The following is a 24,056-nucleotide window of genomic DNA, read 5'->3' as shown; positions in this document are numbered from 1 at the left end:
AATCATAAATAAAATACATATTTATGTAATTAAAATGATTCAACATTTTTTTTTATATTATACCTAATTAAAATTTATTTTAATGAAAATAAGGGGCCCAAAATGATTTCTTGCCTAAGGGCCAAAAACCTTTTTTGGCGCTTAGGCAATCGCCACTGTATAGGATGTATTCTCAAAAACTGTTCATTGATGACCTGTTGTTGCAGAACCTACTTACAGCAGGTCATGCAATATTCATGATGAGTCACTTGTATCAGCCTTTAATTGCACATATATCTTGTTGCATAAGTCAAAATACTGTTCAGAATGTTTATTTTTGCCAAAGAATTATGCTGCCCGAAGCATATTTGCCAAAGAATTATGCAGAATTATGAATGAAAAATTCACAAGACTTATTGCTATTATTGAATCTGAAAAGCATTTCAAGCTCAATAGAATGTAAATATATGCAGGGTTCATTGTTTTACTTACATCATCTTCAACTACTTTCATATGCAACTTATTTAGAACAAATCTGAAAGAAACCAAATTAAAAATATTTTAAAAAATGCAAAACAACAAACTCACAAAAACAGTAGAAGCATAAAATTAAAACCAAAAAATAAAAATAATTTAAAAAATGAGGCACTGTTATCATTAGTATGTGGTGTTACCACAAGTAGAATGGAATAAAATTGAAATAGATGGTTTACAGATTACTTTGTTTCAAATTTTCCTATGCAATTTAACACATCACTAATTCCTTTACAAGATACTAGAAAAACATCTTTCAGTCTACAATGCCTTGACAACAACATACAATTCAAATAAGAAAATATTGGAAGGAATATATTTAAAGAAATCTGCAGCAATAATATAAATATCAAATCTCAATATGAATATGAAAAGCAAGGATAACTACTGAAAATAATTACACATACTTATATAATCCTTGCAGCCTAGAGGTCACACCACCAAATCCTGATGCTATGGTATTAATTTCAACCTGTTTTAATAATATTTCTTGATCATCCCCAACATCCAGCATGTAATCACTCCTCAGCATCCCCAAACTAAGTGTCTTTGTAAGAAAATAAAAGGAAAATAATTCACTTAATATAAAAATTTCAATATAAATGTAATAAATGATTGTAAGCTACCTATACAAAGAATATCAGGAGGCAGATACTAGAAATAGTGAAAGAGTAACAAAGTATTTTAATAAGTTTGTTTGTAATAAAAATAAACTGGTAATAAAGTTATATAAATAGTATAATATGCTATAGAAATACATGTAATGATATCATCAAATATCTTAAATTACACAGTAAGCCCTAACTTTCTGTTCAGCAAATTTTCTTTGATAAACCTAATACTAGGGCATGCTTATATTTTGATTTGTCATAAATTAAGGGTTTTAAATGCAGAACTGAAATTTGGGGAATACGATGTGTACAGGAAGGATAGACAGGATAGGAAGGGAGGAGGGGTTATACTATTAATTAAGAAACACATAAAATCTAAGAAAGTGCAGCCAGTCAACATTGCTGGGCAGTGCAGTGTTCAGTCAGTTTGGTTGACATAAGCAAGGAGTGTGTTATAGGCCTAATGACTCTGATGAGTAAAATAAAAAACTGTACAGGGAAATAGAGTGGGCTAGTAAATCGGAGAGTCTTATAATGGGGGATTTTAATTTCCCAGATATTGACTGGAATTTGTGGGTTGGTCATTCACACACTAGCAAGGCTTTTGTGGATTTATTGGATGATTGTTGTCTACATCAGCATGTTTGAGAGGCAACTAGAGGGAGTAATACTCTTGATCTGATTATCAGTAGTGATTCTTCATACATTAAGAATCTGCAGATAAAGGAACCACTAGGTGGCAGTGATCACAGTGGGATTTACTCAAAGAGGTAACCACCATAAGGGGTCTAAAGGCGACTACGGAGGTCTGAAACAGTATTTAAATTCTATATGGTGGGACCAACTGATGATGTTACCAACAGCAAATTAAAAATGGGAAGCATTCAAAGAATTAATCTTGGAAGATACTAGGCTTTACATACCAACTAAGCAATATTGTTCAAGGTTTAGGCCTAAATGGATGTCAGATGAACTAATAAGACATATGGCAGAGAAGAAAAATGCATGGGATACATATAAATTAGCAGATGACACAGAAGCCTATGGCAGATATAAGCTGGTCTGTAACCAAGTCACAAAGGAGGTTAGGCAGACAAAGGCAGATTGTGAGAAATCTTTGGCAAAGGATGCAAAGAAAAACAGCAAAGAGTTCTTTACCTAAGTAAACTCTGGAAGTAAGAGGGTGAATCAGATTGGTCCACTGGATATCGATGGTTCAACTGTTGATGATCCTGCTCAGGTGGCTAACAAACTAAATGAGTATTTTGCATCTATATTCACACATGAGGAGTTATTCAGGAAGAGGAATGCCAGAGGCGAATTAAACTCTGGCAGTGAGCTAGATGATTTTGTAATAACTGAGAGGAAAGTGGAGGAGAAATTGTTGAAGATAAACATAAGAAAGGCAACCGGGGTGAATGGGAGCTATCCAGTTATATTAAAGGAGGCAGCTAAGGAAGTAAGCAAACCCTTAGCCATAATTATGAGAGTTCCTTGGACTCAGGAGATGTACCCATGGATTGGAGATGTGCAAATGTGACCCCAATTCACAAAGGAGGATCAAAGAGCAACACAACTAATTATAGACCTGTTAGTTTAACTTCTGTTCCAGGGAAATTAATGGAGGCACTGGTTAAAGAAGCACTGCAGGATCATCTAGAAAAGACTTCAGTTACAGCTCTGACAACAGCATGGTTTTGTTAAGGGGAAAGTATTTTCTGACCAATCTGATTGGATACTATGTTGTGGTCACAAAGGATGCAGAGAATAACTTTGATATTATATATTTGGATCTCAGAAAGGATTTTGATACTGTTGCACATGGAAGACTGCTGCACAAACTGGAGCAGTGTGGCATTGGAGGTAAATTGCTGCTAGAGATAAAGGGATGGTTGAGTGGGAGAAGACAAAGAATGGTAATCAATGGACACTGCTCTTGTTGGACTAATGTTATTAATGGAGTCCCTCAGGGTTCAGTGTTGGGTCCACTGTTGGTTTCTGTATTTATAAATAAAATTGATGAGGGTATATCAAGCTTAATGTTCAAATGATGCAAAGGTAGGCAGGGTTGTTAAGGGCACTAATGACAGTATGCTGCTGCAATAGGATCTAGAAAATTTGAGCAGATGGGCTGAGAAGTGGCAAATGAAGTGAAGTTTAACATGGACAAATGTAAAGTCATTTATGGGAAGCAGTAACCCCAGAGTAACATATCAACTCTCGTGGTGTCTTGTCAATGATATACAGGAATTTTTCTAGCAGGGATAAGGAGGTGATTATCCCCTTGTACAAGGAAATGGTCAAGCCACACCTTGAGTACTGTATACAGGTCTGGGGGGCCTCATTTTAAGAAGAATAATGTAGAGCTGTTGGAACAAGTATAGAGAAGGGCAACAAGATTAGTGAATGGAATAAGGGTTGCTCTTACAAAGAAAGGCTTACGTTTTGCAGATTAAACTGTCTGGAGACTAGGCACCTGCGAGGTGATCTGAATGAGGTGTATAAAGCCTTGAATGGTTTGAGCATGCTCAATGCTGATGGGATTCTTCCTCTTGCTCAGAATAATCACCTGAAAGGGCATAAATTCAAATTGAGGAAAGACAGATGTAGGATAGATGTGCAGAAATTTGCCTTTAGCCAGTGGGTAGTTGGTTGGTGGAACAGACTTCCATCCCTTGTTGGTGTGAAGTTGATAGCCTAAATAAATTTAAGGCTCAGCTGGACAGGTATTTCAAACGAACGGAGGGGGTGAAGTGGAAGTTTTTTTTTTTTTTTTTGGCTGATGGCGCATAAGCTTGCTTTCTTGCATCGTATGCCTCTACTAATGCTAATGCCAAACAGGCTTTTGAGATAAAATATAATTTAATGTTTCAAAATTAAAACTCTGGCATGACCATTATTAGTTTACTAAACTGTTCAACCATATTTAGCTGTCACACAGGTTTTGGACCAATGCCCATCAAATGTATGCTAATGCACCCTCGCACTTGACCACTCGTCTAGATTGGGTTGCCTTTTATGCATGTGTGTTATGAATGTTTAGTGGCAGATAAGTTGCAGTGGCTATAGTGTGCCTGACTTTTATGAAAACTAACCACCGACACTACATCATGGGAACATAATTTAGAAAAAATTAATTAACTTTTTACATAATTACATACCAAATATTTTGGAACATTTCACTCCTTCATCAATGGCCTTAGATAAATATTAAAATTTTATAAGAGATTTGCATTTACATATAAGCATTTATATGGTGTTCTTTGGCCTTGAATTCTGACTGGAACAGAAGAGAAATATTTACAGAATGCTATGCATGTTGGGCTCTCATGATGTCCTCTGCACAAATCACACTTGCATCTAAGGCAGAAGAGGGGGATGAGGAGACTGTGTAAGGTGATGTCAGCCCTGGATGTGGTATGTGTGCAGAGCTGGACCAAAGTATTTCTGTACTTTGGGCAGAAAGATTTTTCAGCACCCTTTTACTAAGGATATATATATATATATATATTATCCAAGAAATATATATATATATATATATATATATATATATTTCTTGCCTCATTGTCATTCTGTTTTTGGTGCCTCTTTAAGAATGGTGCCCTGGGCAAGGGCCCTACTAGGCCGTGCCTTAATCCTATACTGTGTGTGTGTGGGTGGGTGGGTGGGGTGGGTGGGTTGGAGGGGGGGAACAGACAAAGGTTACTTGTACTTCTTGCTTGCTACTTTGCATCTGGAGCTCTGCTGGTGCTGAAAACAGGTCTATCCTGCTTATTAGGTAGAGAAGAGCCTCTCTTGTGATTGGAAATTTGTTTCCTGTGAAACCGAGCAGAAAATGCTGGGAAGGAGAATAAATTTGGTCTCTGTTCCTATTCATTATCTTGTTGAAATCCTTTTAAATGCAATTTCAATAACATCTCATCTCTTTTCTTGTGATAGTACTACAATATTCAGGAATTTAGAGAATGGATAAATTAAAACCATAGGCTTCTGTAATTGTATGGCATGCTATAGTACTTAATTTTTGTAACCAAATCCATATTATTGTTATTTAAGTACATACATTATCAAGTTCTGTGAAGTTAATGGCATAATTCTTATAGCAATTTTTCACAAATGCTACATACATTTTTTTATTTTTCAAAGATTACTGGAAAAAAAATAATATATTATTGGCGAATTAATAAAAATAGCTTTCCCCATAATGAAAAAGTAAGATTTTTTCCCAATTACTTTGAAAGTTTTGGAAGAAAGAATTACACCAACCATATTCACAATGGCTTTCATAAATGTGGGCTTGTACATTAATGCAAATATTAAACTTCAATAAATCACTTTCAGGTATAAGGCCAATAATTTTTTACAAAAAACACACTGCAAACAAAAAGAATCAGTATTTAGCATTAGCTTTTTTTTTTTTTTTTATGAAAATCCCAAACACAAGAGGTATTAGAATCTTTAGTACATAGTACTATGCATGGGCTGAAGGTTAGAAGGTTAGAAGATGAAAGAAGATACTTGTTGACATTAGACTTAAATTTCTGTAGATTGTAATTTTCAGGAAATATATATGAAGGAAGGTTGTTCCAGAAAACAGAAGTGGAATGAATAAATTAGGAAGAAGAAGAAAAGCTGGTACTGTGAGTTTGAAGTTGGACAGTAAAAGAATGTTGAATGATAGCAGCACGTGTTTGGACTGCTTTGGAAGAGCAATCAGGAATTATAAAGGCCAATTCAGAAGAACAGTGCCCATGGAAGTATCTGTAGAAAAGGCATGCAGCAGAAAGTGAAACGGAGTAGAATCTGTTGCAGATTAATCATTAAATAACCTAACTGCTCTCTTCTGAATGGAATATAGAAAATTGAGAGAGGTTTTGGGGACACTGCCACAGGTGTGGAAACAATATTCCATGGTAGGGGAGATTTATGATTTGTACAGAATGAACAGCTGTTTGGAAGAAAAGTAAAGCTGGGAGCAATAGAGAACCCAAGTTTTTTAGATGCAGAGGAAGCCATATTCATAATGTGCTTATGCCAAGAGAGATTAGAAGTCAGAGTAATCCTTAATATAATCTTTCCTAGAAATCAGATAAGCATGGGAGCAGAAGAGTCCTTTTTGCGAGATATAAGAGAGGACCCAGTTTAAGAAGGATTCAAATCAACTAAGTTACCTTTGCCCCACTGGAGAATTACCTGGAGATCAGCATTTAAGGAATAGGTTGTGGATATTCAAAAAGCTGAAGCTGTTTGTGTAGGACCAGGTTTCTCAAACTGACAGATGAAATGTAATGTGCTTATCATAAGCAAGACTATGGATAGGATTTCCAGTCAATGGAAGAAGGTCATTAATATATAAGAGGTAAACAGTGGGAGAAAGAACTGAACCTTGAGGATCCACAGTATTAGTGGAGAAGTCATTTCTCTGTGTAAAACTGGACCCAATTGCAAAAAACAGTTGGCAAACTATAAGATGAAAGCTTATTTATACCTTTATGCCAAACACAATCAAAATCATTTGAAATGTCAAGTTTGAGTTTCACCAAACTTTTCCATTGCATTTGTCTATAAGCCAGATGGACTCCATACTGGTGATCACTGATCAGATGGAAGGTTTCCAGATATTTTAAGAGTTGGCGGTTAATTGATTTCTCCATTCCTTTAGAAAGAGTAAAAGTAAGTGTCATGGGATGATAATGGATGGGAAAGATTTGTCACCCTTTTTAGGAACTGGCTGAATATAAGTAAATTTCTAAACAGAAAGGAAAACACCTCTGGAACAAGGTGAAAAAAGGTGAAACAGAACAGGAGTAAGTTCAGGAGCACAGGTTTTGAGAACAAGTGGAGAAATACCATCAGGACCTGGACTTTCTTAGCACTGAGATTGTTCAAATCCTTCTGACATCCTCTTGACAGAAGACCACAGGAGGCATTGAATAGACTGTACCAGGAATGGTAGGAGTGGTTTACCAAGATCATCAATACATGAGTTGGAAGAAAAGTAGGATACTAGCAGATCAGCTTTATCTTTGGCTCAAGTGGCAATAGAACCATCTGGTTTTGACAGAGGTGGGTACTAGAGATGGGCAAAAGTTGCAGACAATAGCTTTGGCAAGGGACCGGAATGCTTAACTACAATTCGCACAAGAAGCAAGTTCTTAGATTGAAATCTAGTTTGGACTGATTAATAAATGCTTTACAATTGTTGCGAGCTTTGGTGTAGACAGAAAATGAACCTGGAGATTTGGATACAAGCCAAATGCGATATTTTTACCTTGAACAACCTTAGTGCATTTATTGGAAAACCAAGTTTTAGATAGAGGATGAGATTTTAAGGTGGAGTGCGCAACGAAGCCTTTCATTCCTAAAAGAATAATTTCACTGACACAATCTGAGCAAACGTTGACATCAGAAGATTTGAAACAGTAATCCTACCAAGGAAAAGAAGAAAATAAATATTGCAGAACATCCCATTTTGTATTCTTGTAATGCCAAACAACACGAGGTCGAGAATGGCCAAGAGAGAAAGACTACATTGGACAAGAGACCATCAACAAGTTGTGAACTGAAGTGCCTAAAGGACCATTCACCTCAACCATGTACTTAGAAGGGTTGCTTGTGAAAAAAACATCAAGCATCAAACATCAATGGCTGTGCGATTAGGATTGTCTAGTATTCTGGTAGGTAAACGAACAATCTGTGTAAAGTCATTAGTAATTACAAAAGTCTCAGCATCTCGACCAGCTGAGTCCATATGACTAGAAAACGGGAGCCAGCTGGAGTTGTGAATGTTAAAATAACAAAGGAAAATTACCTCACTGTTAGGAAAGTTGGACTGAAGAAAGTAGTAAAGTTTCAAAGAGAGAAAGTCAAAGGTTCCAAGTGATCAGTAGAATTGGGAGAAAATGACAGAGGCAACAGATGAATTTAACAGAATATGGTAAGAGATTTTAAGCCAGAGAAATCAAAAAGAGGAGATTCCAAATTACCAAGTCTCTAACAGAGAATATCAGAACGGACATGTGCACAAGTGCCACCTTTGAAGCAAAGGCAATACAGCAAATAATTCAGACTATTGAGATGAGCAGTGGTTGAATCAACCGATAACTGAGATTCTCTCAGAAAAAGTACATGGGATTTGGCAGACTAAGTGGAAATGGACGTCACTGAGATTAGAGCTGAGACCATGAATATTTTTAAAATGAATGAAGAAGTGTTTGGGAGGTTTAGATCTTTTCAGAGATAAGTTTGTTTTATTAGTTTGATAATTCATGATGAATTCAGTATTAAGAAAAAGTGGAGAGGACATGCTGTATGAAATAATAAAATTTTTGGATATGGTGTCCACATGGCAAGAATATACCTAATTCCTTCACATAACGTGGCCTTGACAATGCCCCCATGTATAAACACTACTTTGACTCCCTCCGAGTCACTATCTGGAGTAGCAAGATTATACACTAGCTGGTTCAAAAGCCTCCTAGAGAGTTACCAAGAGGTTCAGTCCCATGAACTATCTAGCGGCCAACCTGCAAACACCATTTTAGAGTTATACTCTCGAAATGTATGGAAGATTCGATCTTACCATGATGTCCATCATAACCTCAAAAGACATCAAGCGTACTGCAATAGCACAAATATAATAAATAAAATAACTAATAAATAAATAACAAATAGTAGGATATAGTACAAAGAAGCCACAGCCTTTTCCATACTAGCAAAAAAATAAAATAATAAAATACTAGGGGTTTCCGCCTTTGCTCGCCAACCCCCGCACATGCTTTTCTAAGTAATATATAGAAGTATGACGGAGTAAGTCAAATCTTTTCTGCGTAAAAGTGAATGACCTATGGCCCAGGTGTGTAAATAACTAGGGGGCTGTGCCCCCTGCTCACTAACCCCTGTGCATGCTTTTCTACATAAAAGACACACCTGTTGAAACACGCTGATCAATATCTAATCTGGAAATGACTTATGTAATTATTTACCTGTGCATTTGTAGTGCACAGCATTCTCAAGGTCAAATAAATATCACTATGTAATTATTTACTTGCATTTCCATAGGTCACTTAGAAAAAGGCCTGGTAAAAATTCAGATGTTGGGTACCATTCCATAGTCCCCTAGGTTGACATGCCTAGGGTGTTTATCCCCCTCCCACTTGCCGCTGTTTTAAAATCGGCTCGTTTTCCAATTTTGAAATAGCAGGATGGGGGATAAACACCCAACCTAAGCTAAGCACCCCCTCTTTCATGACACAAAACAATCAGAAACAAAACACATTCACAATAATCACTCAATCAGAGAACTCGACCATACAATCACTCTATTCTACGACCCTGCCCACTGCACGGAAACAAGTGGTACCCAAATAATAGATTTTAGCCAAAGGCCTTTTGCTTTGGGTTCCATAATTCATGAAGAATATTGTTGCATCTGAAAGAGCAGGAATAAAATATTTAACTGAAATATTTACAGACTATACAAATATTTTAAATATTTTCAAAATATTAAACTATTTATAAATATACAATATTCATTAATATACAAAAATTGGTACAAAGGAACATAAATGTTAGACAGTGAAACACATGCACGAGGTTGGTGAACATTATGGAGGCAGTTGTCAATAAAATAATTGCATTTGTAGTGACGTAATTGCCTCGCCCTCTTCTCTCATTCGCTCCAATAAATATCACTAGGAGGAAAACTTTTTTAATGTACAGAGAGAAAACAAAAATAAATAATAAAGATGTAAGAAAAAAGAAAATAAACAACCCATATGTTTTTTCTTCTCACATAGGTAACTAGCCAGCTAACTTTTTAATTTCTCCAAGGTGTCAGCATCAATTACCCATGGAGATAACTTATTCCAGTAATTAACAACTTTCTGGCTAAAATGAAATGTCTTACTTAGGAAAGGGCCTGGTAAAAATTCAGATCTTGGGTACCCCTCCATACTTCAACTAAAAATCAGGAAGAAGGCAGTGATTGGCAGGTTCCACTCACTGTTTAGTCCTGCTTTTTACTTACAGTCTGGCAAAAATCTCTTTTCCCATAATTTGAATTTATGGATCCTGGTTCTGGAGTCATCTATAACAGTGAAACTTTTGCCTCTATTCATTTCTGAACGTGTTTAAAAAACTTCTAATGGGTCCAGAGAAGGACATTATGTGACTATTCCTAACAAATTAGTGACATATGAAATTAAAGTGACATATAAATAACACTAATTAAAAATGTGAATTGTTATCAGGTGAATTTTATTGCATACAAAGATTAACAATTTACAATAAGAGGCCAAACTTCCACATAATACTACTTAACAACTGGCAACTCTTCCAAATTCCACGTTGAATCCTGTCATCAGGCTTAACCAAGAATGTCAAAAAGAAACAAAGAATTGAAGCTGAAATAAACTGTAGAGGGGAGAAAACTATTTATTTAGATTTCTCCCATATACAATTTGAATAATATAATGATAAGCAATGATGAATCAGGTAGTGCAAATATTCCACAATCACAAAAAATCAGGAGAGAAATCTTGTAGTAAGAGAGACAGGGAATCCAAATATTTAATTGAAACAGGGAATCCAAAACAGAAGAATCTTGTAATAAATAAGGAGAATTTGTTTTAGTGTCATTCCATAAAAAAATTAAAGCAGCATGAACATGTTTGCAACATTTACATTCAAGAAGTATTTTAAAACAATGAAGTTGGAGTAATTGCATTAAGCTATTGTAATAAACAGATTTTCCCAGATAATTAAAAAAAATACATTTGTAAAAAAAGAAGTAATCTGAAATATAAATTTGAAAATTCAATTGAAGTGCATAATTAATAACAAAAAAAAAAAAAAAAAAAAAAAAAAAAATCAGTGCAAGGATACCAAAATGTGTTTTGTCAATTACAAGCATAAATTTGTCAACTACTAACATTTACAATATTTACTTATGTCATTTGTCACTTTATATCATTTTTGTTTTTTTATTAATTGGAACTTTCTTTTTTTCATAAAAATATTCAAATAGTATAGCTTTTATGAAGAACCATTAAATATATATATTTTTTTGTGTTAATAACACAACATTGAAGACAGACAAAATTTTTTTTTAACTGCACTCTTAGAGTATCAACTGCTGGTACCTTTACCTTCTACTGTATAATATTTTTATTTTATTTCAGAACACAAAACCAATAATACTTGTATTTAAAATACTTTTTGATTTTCAAAAAATAATTTACAGCTGATTTAATTAAGTAATTTTAATGAATCAACTATTTATTTTCAGTTAATCTTTATGGCAAAAATTTACTTGTATACCTGTGAGGGTCTCTCCTTAAAAACAGTTTCATAGACCTTAAAAATCCGTGCAGTAAAGTCATCAACTTCTATTACACTGAAATAAATATGAGAGAATAAATTAGCCCTTCAACCATCATATTACACTACTGAAAACAATATTATTATCTATTCAATGCAGCAAAATATAAAATAACACAAAAAAAACCATGTGAATTGTTACTGAGTGAACTTTATTAACAGTAGCAAATATTCTCATGAGTAAAATAAACTATGACACAATACAACTTTTTAACAATCAGTAACATTTCTGGATTCCACAGTGAATCTTGTGGGGGAAATCGGGGAAAATAATGCATCTACATTCAAACAAGGAGTTATTCAGGAAAGGGAATGCCAGAAGTTTATAAAATTCTGGCAAGGAGCTAAATGATTTTGTAATAACTGAGAGAAAAGTGGATGAGAAATTGCTGAAGTTAAACATAAGAAAAGCACCTGGGGTGGATGGGATCTCTCCAGTTATATTAAAGGAGGCCCTTAGCCATGTTTATGAGGGCATCCTTATCCCCACGGACTGGAGATCGGCAAATGTTTCCCCAATTCACAAAGGAGGATGACAGGTTAAAGGAGTAATTACAGACCTGTTAGTTTAACCAGTGTTAAGGGGAAAATAGTGGAGTTGTTAGTTAAAAAAAAACACTACAGGATCATCTAGACAAGACTGCAGTTATAGTTCAAACACGGCATGGGTTTGTTAAGGGGAAATCTTGTCTGACCAATTTGATTGGATACTATGATGTGGTCACAAAGGAACTGGATGCAAAGAATAATTTTGATATCATATATTTGAATTTTAGAAAGGCTTTTGATACTGTTGCACATGGAAGACTGCTGCACAAATTGGAGCAGTGTGGCATTGGAGGCAAATTGCTGCTATGGATAAAGGGATGGTTGAGTGGGAGACGACAGAGAGTGGTAACCAATGGACACTGCTCTTCGTGGACTAATGTTATTAGTGGAGTCCCCCAGGGTTCAGTGTTGGGTCCATTGTTGTTTTCTGTATTTATCAATGATACTGATGAAGGTATATCAGGCTTAATGTCAAAGTTTGCAGATGATACAAAGGTTGGTTGGATTATTAATGACAGTAAAGATGGTATGCTACTGCAAAGGATCTAGAAAGTTTGAGTAGATGGGCTGAATGGTGGCAATTTAAGTTTAACATTGATAAATGTAAAGTACTGCGTATGGGTAGTAGTAACGCCAGAATAACAGAGTAACATACCAACTATGTGATACTACACTCAGGGAACTGGAGGATGAAAAAGACCTGGGGATAATTGTGCAGTCATATATGAAGTTTTCTGAGCAGGGGTTTTCTGAGTTAGCTCATGGGGTCTTGTCAATGATATATAGGAATTTTGCTAGCAGGGATAAGGAGGTGATTATCCCCTTGAATAAGGCAATGGTCAGGCCACACCCTGAGTACTGCATAATACAGGTCTGGAGGCCTCATTTTAGGAAAGATGAAGAGCTGCTGGAACAAGTAGAGAGAAGGGCAACAAGATTAGTGAATGGAACAAAGGGTTGCTCTTACGAAGATAGGCTTAAGTTCTGCAAATTGCAGCATCTGGTGACTAGGCACCTGCAAGGTGACCTGATTGAGGTGTATAAGGCTTTGAATTGTTTGAGCACATTGAATTCTGATGGAATTCTTCCTCTTGCTCAGATTCTGCATCTGAGGGAGCATAAATTGAAATTGAGGAAAGACTGTTGTAGAATAGATGTGCAGAAATTTGCCTTTAGCCAGAGGATGGTTTACTGCTGGAACAAACTTTCATCTGTTGTTGTGGAAGTTGACAGCTTAAATAAATTCAAGGCTGAACTAGACAAATTTTTAGAGTGAATGGATGAGGGAAATGGGAAGAGGGTTTTTTTTTTTTTTTGGCTGATGCTAAATACACTTCCTTTCTTGCATAATATGTCTCTACTAATGCTAATGCTTTGCTTCATCATTAGTTCTTTATTACATCCGATGACAGGATTTGACACAGAATCCACAACCATCATCAAATTCTAATTAGTTTTACTGTAATAATATTGGTATTGGCAACAAGGACGCACAATGCTTATATAGCACCTTAAACAACAACAACAAAAAAAAAACCTTTCCTTTGTTCATTATTACCAATAATTTATCTAAATTTGTTTAAACTTATGTAAACATAACAATTTGCTTATGTAAACAAACCATAAACAAAACAAACAAATTATTCAAACTATGAACTACTATATTAGAGTTTAACAAATTAATTGATAAAGTGACCATTGAAACCAAAATCATATTTGAGTTTGCCAGGCCATCTAGATTCATTTTACATTAAAGAATATGCTCTCTTTGACACTACAGTAGAATTATGTTGCTCGAACAGTAAAGCGAACTATAACAAATGTTTATCATATGACCTAATGCTTAAAAAAATGAGACAAACACTGCATCTCATGGCAATTAACATATTAGCTTATTCATTGTAATATTTTGAACGATAAAATTCACTTGATAGCATTAGTAAGGTCAAATGACTCAAGGAAGCAAGCTTATTGTGCACCCAAAAAAAAATCCCTGAGTTGATCAAAATTTGCCCACTCTAAAAACTAACAATCCAATTCTGCTTTGAAGCTTGTCAGACTCTCTAGTTCAACTGTCAGGAGGCAACCATTCAAGAGATCAATAACACTGGAACTTGTTGGTTGTTCTTGAATGCACAGAGTAGCAGAACTTTTCAGGATTTAGAAACCCTGGATATATACAGGATTACTAACAGTCCCATCATTGTGAAGGTGCAAAGAATTTGATTCTCTCTCTCTCTCTCTCTCTCTCTCTCTCTCTCTCTCTCTCTCTCTCTCTCTCTCTCTCTCTCTCTCAAATACTGTAATAAGGTCTGGAAATTTCATATTTTTTCCAAGAAAAAATATTCTTTTGCTTGAAACAGTAAGAGGAGAGCAAGATTAATTGTCAGTACAAAAGAATATTCTTACAGGAGGAAACCTCAGACTTCTGTAAGCTGGAAAGACTGAAAAAATCAGACATTTACATGGGTATCCGACTGAAGTACTTAAGGTCTTAAAAAAAATTAAAACTAATCTTATTGTGGAGGGCATATTTCTTCTTTTTAAGATAGTGCAAATGAGAAGCATAGATTCATATTAAGGAAATTTAACTATAAATTAGATAAAGAAATTTGCTTTTATTAAGATATAGTAGTAGTAATAGAATAGTATTCACCATATAGTACAAGGAAGCCACAGGCTTTTTCTGCACTGGCAAACATACTTGTTCTGAAAGAATCAGAAATTTTATAAAGATTTAAGGAGAGATGGTGCATATACAGTACTTGGAAGAAATAGGCAAAATATGAGAGTAAGGAACATTTTTACTAGCACATACTACATAAGCTTTGCTCCCATGCATCATTCTGTTGTTTTATCCTTAAATTTTAATATACTTTTAAATTTTTAAATATTTTTAAATTTTATTTTTAATATACACTCATTAAAAATTAAATTAAAAATGAAAAATGTTAAACTCTACAAACCCCTTCAAAGCTTGTTTCATGAAGTCAAAGTCATATGAGGCATTATGAATAGCAAGATTAATATCAGTCTGTATAGACTTGGCAAAATGAAACAAATGACGAGGGAAAGGAGATGGCCTTAGACAGAAAGGAAGGAAAACTCTAGCATCATAGGGAAGTTCTGGAATTCTCATGGCAATTCCTAAATTATAAAAGAACAAAGATTTACTAAATGCTCAACCATGTAGAACTAATAACATTAACAATTGAAATCTTTTTAAATTATTTCCAAAAAGTTTGTAATAAATATAAGTTTAAATATATTTAACTTCTTAATATATAAAAAAAGCATTAAATATCAGAAAAGAATAAGAAGCCAAAGAAAATGACAAAAGCACAAGGAAAAATTACTGATATAACTTACAAAATACTGAATTCTTTACACTTGCATTAAATATATATCATTAATATCACAAATGTACTATGTTACATTATTTTTATTATTACATTATTCTTTATTAAACTGAATAGGTACATTGTTTACTTAAGAATTTTTGGATACATCAGCAACTTGTTGGTCCTTGACGTTGTCACAAGCATTCTCTCAGATATGCCAGACAAGCTGTACTTGCTATCTGGGAGTCTAAAACGCTAATGGAACTGATATTTGGGTGACACTCAAATCAAGTGAACCAAATTTGGGCGAAGTCCGGATGGTCTGTGACAGCCAAATCCTCTGCTTGCACCTTCACGATGGTGAGACTGCTAGTAATCCTGGGTATAACCTCCATGCACAAGTACATGGTGGGTGACCACCCAGGTATGAACCAACGTAAGCAGGAGTCGAGGGGTGGTGCCCACACAACATGGAGGAATGCCACCCCTCTATGTTACCAGGCAGTGCTAGGTGGCAGATGACTCTCATCAACCAGTGCAATACCACCACTTTGCTTATTGGAGGCTTGAAGTGGTGGAACCCATGTTTAGTTTCTAGAGCTAAGTTCAGGTCAACCCTTCCCTGTCTCTTCCATCATGCAGTATGATTGATGATTTTTGAGGTTATTATGAACATCGTGGTGAGATCCAATATTCCTTAGATTTCAAGGGTACAACTATAAAACGGTCTTCGCAGGCTGGCCGCTAATTAGTACACCGGACCGAACCTATTGGTAACTCTCTAGGAGGCTTCCGGATCAGCTAGTGTATAATCTTGCTACCTCTACTCTGCCAGATAGTGACTGGAGGGAGTCAGAGTAGTGTGTATGCGGGGAGCATTGTCGAGGCCACATTATGTCAAGGATCTGGGTATATTCTTACCATGTGTATACCATATCCAAAAATTTCATTACTTCATACAGCATGTCACATCCACTTTTTCTTACTATTGAATACACCATTAATTGTCAAACTAATAGAGCAAGCTTATCTGCAAAAAGATCTAAACCTCCCAAACACTTCCTAATTCATTTCACAAATATACATGGTCTCAATTCTAATCTCAACGATGTCCATTTCCACTTGCAGTCTGCCAAACCCCATGTACTTTTTCTGAAAAATCTCAGTTATCGGTTGATTCAACTACTGCTCATCTCAGATTCCCAAATTATTCGCTGTATGATTCCTTTCGCATCAAAGGTGGTACTTGTGCATATGTCCATTCTGATATTCCCTGTCAGAGACTTGGCAATTTGGAATCTCCTCTTTTTGATCTTCTCTGGCTTAAAATCTCTCTACCTCAATGTGTCAAATTCATCTGTTGTCTCTACCATTCTCCCAACTCCACTAATCACTTGGAGCTCTTTGACTTCCTCTCTTTGCAACTCGACTTTCTCCAGTCCAACTTTCCTTTCCAAACAGCGAAGTAATTTTCCTTGGTGATTTTAATGTTCACAACTCCCTGGCTTCCGTTTTCTAGTCACACCGACCCAGCTGGTCGAGATGCTTTTTTTTTTTTTTTTTTTTTTTGGGAGTTGTTCGCGCATCGGCTTCTGTGGCCATAATGCACCTCCCAAGGTTTTTGCAGTACTTTGATCCAAGCCCGAGGCGGGATTCGAACCCACGACCTTTGGGTTGCTAGGCAGACATTTTACCCATCCGGCTACCTCGATCGGTGGTCAAGATGCTGAGGCTTTTGCAATTACTAATGACCTTGCACAGATTGTTCATTTACATACAAGAATACCGGATAATCCTAACCATACAGCCAACACGCTTGATCTTTTTCTCACAAACAACCTTTCTAAGTACAAGGTCGAAGTGAGAGATCCTTTAGGCACCTCAGATCACAACTTGGTGATTGTCTCTTCTCCAATGGAACCTTTATCTCATGGCTATTCCCAACCTCGTGTTGTTTGGCATTACAAGAATGCAAAATGGGATGACCTGCGAGATTTCTTTTCTTCTTTTCCTTGGTCGGATTACTGTTTCAAAAATTCTGATGTAAACGTTTGCTCAGATTGTGTCAGTGAAATTATTCTTGCAGGAATGGAATCCTTTATCCCACACTCCTCTTTAAAATCTCGTCCTTTATCTAATCCTTGGTTTTCCAATAAATGTGCTAAGGCTGTTCAAGATAAGAATGTTGCATATCGTAATTGGCTTGTTTCTAATTCTTCAGTTTCATTTTCTGCCTACACCAAAGCTCGCAACAATTGAAAAGCAGTTATTAATCAGTCCAAACTAGGGTTTGAACAGGCTAAGAGTCGAAAACTTGCTTCTTGCCCTAATGGTAGCCGAGCATTCTGGTCTCTTGCCAAAGCTATTGGCCGCAACTTTTGCCCATCTCTGCTCCCACCTCTGTCCAAACCAGATGGTTCTGTTGTCACTTCAGCCAAGGATAAAGCTGACCTGCTAGCATCCCATTTTTCTTCCAACTCATGTATTAATGATCTTGGCAGAACAATTCCCACCATTCCCAACACGCTCCATTCAATGCCTCCTGTGGTCTTCTGTCAAAAGAATCTCAGAAGGATTTTGACGAATCTTGATGCTAAGAAAGCTCCAAGTCCCAATGGTATTTCTCCACTTGTTCTCAAAACCTGTGCTCCTGAACTTACTCCTATTCTTTGCCGCCTTTTTTCACTTTCTTATTCCAAAGGTGTTTTTCCTTCTGCTTGGAAATTTGCTCATATCCAGCCAGTTCCTAAAAAGGGTGACAAATCCCTCCCATTCAATTATCATCCCATTGCAATTACTTCTACTCTTTCTAAAGTAATGGAGAAATCAATTAACCGCCATTTCTTAAACTACCTAGAACCCTTCCGTCTGATCAACGATCACCAGTATGGATTCCGTCAATGTCGATCCACTGGCTTATGTTACCCATTTATGGACTAATTCAATGGAAAGGTTCGGTGAAACACAAGTAGTTGCTCTTGACATCTCAAAGGCTTTCAAACTTGTTTGGCATAATGGTCTTCTAAACAAGCTTCCATCTTATGGTTTGCCAACTGTTTTTTTGTAATTGGTTATCCAGTTTTCTCTCTGATCGCTCACTGAGGGTGATGGTAGATGGCCCTCTGTCTTCTAACTTCTCCACTAATGCAGGTGTCCCCCAAGGTTCAGTTCTTTCTCCCACTCCTTTCCTCTTGTATATTAATGACCTTCTTCCTTTGACTGGAAATCCTATCCATAGTTTTGCCGATGATAGCACATTGCATTCCACTTTCCATTTTGAGAAACCTTGCCCTGCTCAATCAGCTTCAACTTCTCAAAAATCTGCTACCAATTCCTTAAATGCGGATCTTCAGGTAATTCTCCAGTGGGGCAAAGACAACTTAGTTGGTTTCAACCTTCTAAACCTCAATCTTGTCTTATATCTCGCAAAAAGGATTCTTCTGTTCCTATGCTTATCTTTGGTGGCACTCCGATTTCTATTCAAAATGATATATCTCTTTTGGGGATTACCCTGACTTCTGATCTCTCTTGGCACAAGCACATTACAAATATTGCTTCCTCTGCATCTAAAAAACTTGGTTTTCTCTTTCACTCTAGGCATTATTTTTCTTCTGAACAGTTGCTCACTCTGTATAAATCGCAAATCCGCCCTACCATTGAATATTGTTCCCACATTTGGGTTGGTGCCCCCAAAACCTCTCTCAGGCTTCTTGATTCCATTCAGAAGAGGGCAGTTAAGTTAATTAATGATTCATCTCTAACAAAGTCTCTCCAGTCAATGTCTTATAGACGTACTGTTTATGCTGCATGCCTTTTCTATGGATATTTCCATGGGCACTGTTCTTCTGAATTGGCTTCTACAATTCCTGCTCTCTCTTTCAAAACAGTCCGAACATGTGCCGCCACCAGCCAACATCCATTTACTGTCCAACTTCAAACTCATAGAAACAAAATTTCACCTTCCTCGTTTATTCATTCAACTGCAGTTTTCTGGAACAACCTTCCATCATTAGCATTTCCTGAAAATTACAGTCTACAGAAGTTCAAGTCCAATGTCAACAAATATCTTCTTTTGTCTTCTCAACCTCCAACCCAAGCACGGTACTAAGTACTATAGGTTCTAATACCTCTCGTGTTTGGGGTTTACATAAAAAAAAAAAAAAAAAAAAAACTATGGCCATAGTGCACCAAAGTAAGTACAAGGAACAAATAAATGAATTTCTTGAGGATATTACACAGTTTGAACATAAATGTCATTTGCCAAATTTAGTCCCCTCTAACTTCCTTGACTTTTCTACTTTAAAAAATTTAATTAAAGGAAAAAGATTTTCCAGTAGTGATGGCAGTAACAGCCATGATGGGAAAAAGTATCTCAAAAAAGTATTTCCAGAAAAGAACATTTTCAAAAGAGCATTTCCAGAAATGACAGATCATTAGTTAAAATGTGTTAAACTATTACTAATTACTATTAATATTAGTTGCTGCAAATGATGTAAGAAAGCAAGCTAATGCAGTATCAGTCGAGGGGAAAAAAAAGCCCTTCCCTTTCACTCAGCTATCCGATCCAACAGCTGTCTAGTTCTCTTAAATTTATTCAGACTAACCACTTCCACATGCAACACCTGATGGAAGTTTCTTCAAGCAATCAACTACCTGTTGTCTAAAGGCAAACTTCCATACATTATTCTGCAACCATCCTTTATCAAATTCATTTTATGCCCTTCAGATGCATTGTATGAGCAAGATTATGAATCCCATCAGCATTAAGCTTGCTCAATTTATTCAAAGCCTTTTGAAAACCTCTATCAGCTCACCTTGTGTTTGGCCTTGTGTTTGTAGATGCCTAATCTTTAGATTCAAAAATTTGCAGAATTTAAGCCTTTTTTCTTAAGGGCATCCCTTTGTTCCCCTCATTACTCTGGTTGCCCTTCACTGTAACTGCCCCAGCAGCTCTACATCCTTCCTAAAATGTGGCCTCCAAACCAGTATGCAGTACTCAAGATGTGGCCTGATCATTGCCTTATACAATGAAATAATCACCTCCTTATCCCTACTAGCAAACTTCCAGTTTTTCATAGACAAAACCAGACATACTGTCCTATCAGCCTGTCTACACAATTACTGCCAAACTTTTTCATTTTCCACTAACCAGCATGTAGCACCACACATTTGGTACATTAATATGCTACCTATATGTAGTATTAGCATTAGCAGAGGCATTTGATGCAAGAAAGCAAGCTTATGCAGCATCAGCCAAAAAAAAACCAAAAAAAAAAAAAACCACTTCCACTTCATCCCTCTGTTCGTTTGAAATACCTGTCCAGCTGAGCCTTAAACTTATTTAGGCTATCAACTTCCACGACAAGGGATGGAAGTCTGTTCCACCAACCAACCACCCGCTGGCTAAAGGCAAATTTCCGCACGTCTAATTCAAACTCATCAAATTTATTTACTATGCACCTAGCATTAGTGTACATGAACGCATTCTTACTCTTAGTTACCCTAATATAGCCATGTATTTACTTGTTCTGTGATGACTCACAGTATGCCTTAAAATCCCAACACCTTGCTTTCCAGGCTACTGCACATTCCAGTAGAAACAATGTAAGAATTACTTTCACCTCCGCTTGTGGCTATTGATTCAGTTATCAGTTATTCTGTGTATCTATCCCACAAAGCTAGCAATTTTTCCTAATGCTGCCTTGATAACATCAGCAAACTTTTTTGCTTAAATAGAAAGGGTGCAGCAAACATTGTTGCACCCTTTCTATTTAAGTGTATCCCATCCCTATAGAAGAAGTATCTCCTGTTAACAAGCACAGGTCACACTGAGAAAAATTCTAACATACGAGCCTTGCACAATCTCTCCAGAGCTAAATTAATTGACAAGGCTTTCAATGGCCGCTATAGCCGAGTGGGTGTGTAACTACAAGTGCCTTGAGTGACCGGTGTTCAAGCCCGTGACTAATGAATATGGTGCTGTTTCTTGTATTCTGTCTATCTTGTGAACTCCTCTGACCGTTTGGTCGTCCTGGAGTATAAACAAAAAATTTATTTTTTTATATACTCCCTCCTATCATGTCTGAGCAGAATTGCAGACACTTTCAAATTTCTAACTTGTGACTTTTTTTCAACATTGACCTGTACTTGTTAAGTAAGTCCATAGTTCTCCTACTCTTAATGTCATTAGTGCCAATGTGCAACAATATCACTTTTGTGCCCTTAAAAGATGATATCTGCTCCACAACATCTTCAACTTTTGCCCTGGTAAACATACCCTGATCCTATTCCATCGATTCTTTTTATTTTTATTATTATTATTATTAGCTATATGGTGCAAGGAAGCCCGAGGCTTATGCTGCACCAGCAAAAAAAAAAAAAAATCTGAATTACCCTGAGAGAGAGAGAGAGAGAACAAAAGTCAGAACTAGAAGGGAATCACCAAGAAAGAGAAGAATGATGATATCCAGCTCAGGACCCTGGGTGTGCCACGCCCAGGCTCACCAGATGTGAGCCCTTGGGGTTATTTTTTTTGCACAATATATTTCCCCATTTCCCTGACAATATCATTATGATATGTATTTTAATAAAAATATATAAATATATTCCATAAAAATTAACTACCATGTAAAAATAGTAAATAAGATTAAAATTCTGAATATTTCTCTGCTTTCTTTGAATTTTATACTTTGGCATAACCACATAGATCAGAGGAGTAATCAATTTGATAAAAATATTCACCATTAACTATATTCACAGTGCCACAGTCTCAAACAACATTCAACTGAAATGTATGCTACTGCTTGCCTGTGTTGACTATTCTTGGTCATTGCTGGAATCATTGCTGGAATCTAGTAAAACGAGAACTGACAACAGCTGCTGGTCCATAGTCAGTAAGCAAGTTAATGGCGGTCCCAGGACAGTCTATAAGTGCTGTTCAACCTGCTTTCTATCTGCTCGTAGAAAGCAAGTCAACCAACTTCGTAACCTTATGGAGTTCTCGGCATCTGCCCTGCTTAATGAACCGAACAAAATGTTCCCATATATTTCTTGTATTTATTGTAACTATTTGTGTAATTTTTCTTATATTCTGTGAATAGATTAAAATAAATAAATAGATAGATTTCTTTAAGCATTGAATGGCATTTCTTAGTTGGTACAAAAAGTCTAGTAGCTTCTATGATTATTTCCTTGAACACTTCCTATTTAGAATTTGCTGATGTTACCATCAGCAAATTCTAAATAGGAAGCTATCCCACTGTATAGACTTTAAAAACTGTCTGAGACCACTACAGTTGCCTTTACAAAAGCAAAAACCTTTCCATTTACCCTTGATGGTGGTTACACCTCCATATTTAAGTAAGGCTCACATCTGGTGAGTAGGGGCTTGGCACGCCTAGGGTCCTGAGCTGGATATCATCATTCTTCTTCTGACTCTCTCTCTCTCTCTCTCTCTCTCTCTAGGGGTAATTCCGAATTTTTTTTTTTGGCTGGTGCAGCATAAGCTTCAGGCTTCCTTGCACTGTATGGCTAATAATACACTGTGATCACTACCAAATAGTGGTTCTTTTATCTAGGGCGGTGAAAAGGTACTTAGGAACCTCGGATGCAAAAGGAGGGCCTTGTTTATTTATGTCGAGCCTTTGATGGCTCCCTCGATTGGTGCACCCTAGATCGGGGGGCACCTGGTGTGTCGCGTCTAATGCATCCCCTATTTGCACGGCCTTGTTTTTATCTGCAGATTCTTAATGCATAAATAATCACTGCTGATAATCAGATCTGTCCCTATGCGTGAACACTAATTACTCTCATTTCAGGTATGGGAGAAGAATCAGTTCTTATATTCGATATTCTTATAGATCTTTCCGCAACTTTCTTAACAATACCGGTACTTGATTTCAATAATCCGCTTACCAGTGAGAAAGGCGAAATCTTTAGCACTGTCGCTCAAATCTGCAAGTAAAGATTCCTCAATAGGGAAGTGAAAAAAGTCTTTTTTAGAAAAGTCCGAAGTATTCATCGTACTGCACGAAATGAGTAAATATATAACTCTCAAAATATCAACTACAACAGCTGATAATCGAACCAACGATTCTCAAGTATCGTACAGTAAACAAGCAGTAATCATAACACAGTAAAGCATGAACGATAAACGTGACCACATGTTTAGCACCAGCGCCACCAAACTGTCCAAAATAACAATACAACAAAACAGAATTAGTGGGAGTTTCAAAGCAGGGCTGTATCTATACAAATCTAAAGGCCCCCATATACACGCTCAGTTAAAATGCGCAGTTTAACTGTGCGACATCATAACCGAATGAAAAACTGAGTAATTTATACAATTTACGCAGAGAATAGAACTGCGTAGAACTGAGCAATTAACCCCAAGGGGCTCACATCTGGTGAGTATGGGCTTGGCAAACCCAGGGTTCTGAGCTGGATATCATCATTCTTCTCGTTCTTGGTGATTCCCCTCTCTCTCTCTCTCTCTCTCTCTCTCTCTCAGGGTAACTTGAGAAAGTAATTTTTTTTTTTTTTTTTGGTTTGTGCAGCATAAGTCTCAGGCTTCCTAGCACCATATCGATAATAATAATAATAATTTGAAATAAATAATTTGAATTTGAGAGTGTCTGCAATTCTGCCCAGACACGATAGCAGG

At 36.5% G+C, this 24,056-nt stretch overlaps 1 protein-coding gene across 1 annotated transcript in view; it reads right to left on the bottom strand.

The window, feature by feature from the left end:
• LOC150078637 (glutathione synthetase-like) overlaps positions 1-23,474 on the bottom strand; it is a 46,602-nt gene extending 23,128 nt beyond the window's left edge. Inside the window, exons 1-5 of the mRNA XM_090382726.1 lie at positions 23,309-23,474; positions 15,020-15,200; positions 11,445-11,520; positions 921-1,060; positions 472-514 (exon numbers count right to left, since the gene is read on the bottom strand). Coding sequence (XP_090238852.1) covers positions 472-514; positions 921-1,060; positions 11,445-11,520; positions 15,020-15,200; positions 23,309-23,414 — 546 coding nt within the window. The 5' untranslated portion in view covers positions 23,415-23,474. The remainder of the gene's footprint in view (positions 1-471; positions 515-920; positions 1,061-11,444; positions 11,521-15,019; positions 15,201-23,308) is intronic.
• Between the last annotated feature and the right edge of the window lie 582 nt (positions 23,475-24,056).

The sequence above is a fragment of the Mastigoproctus giganteus genome, chromosome 10, assembly GCF_048544385.1.
Source record: "Mastigoproctus giganteus isolate SK-2022 chromosome 10, ASM4854438v1, whole genome shotgun sequence".
Classification (NCBI taxonomy): Eukaryota; Metazoa; Arthropoda; class Arachnida; order Uropygi; family Thelyphonidae; genus Mastigoproctus; species Mastigoproctus giganteus.
Note: the sequence above shows the minus strand (reverse complement) of the source record. Positions and strands in the feature narration are given on the sequence as shown.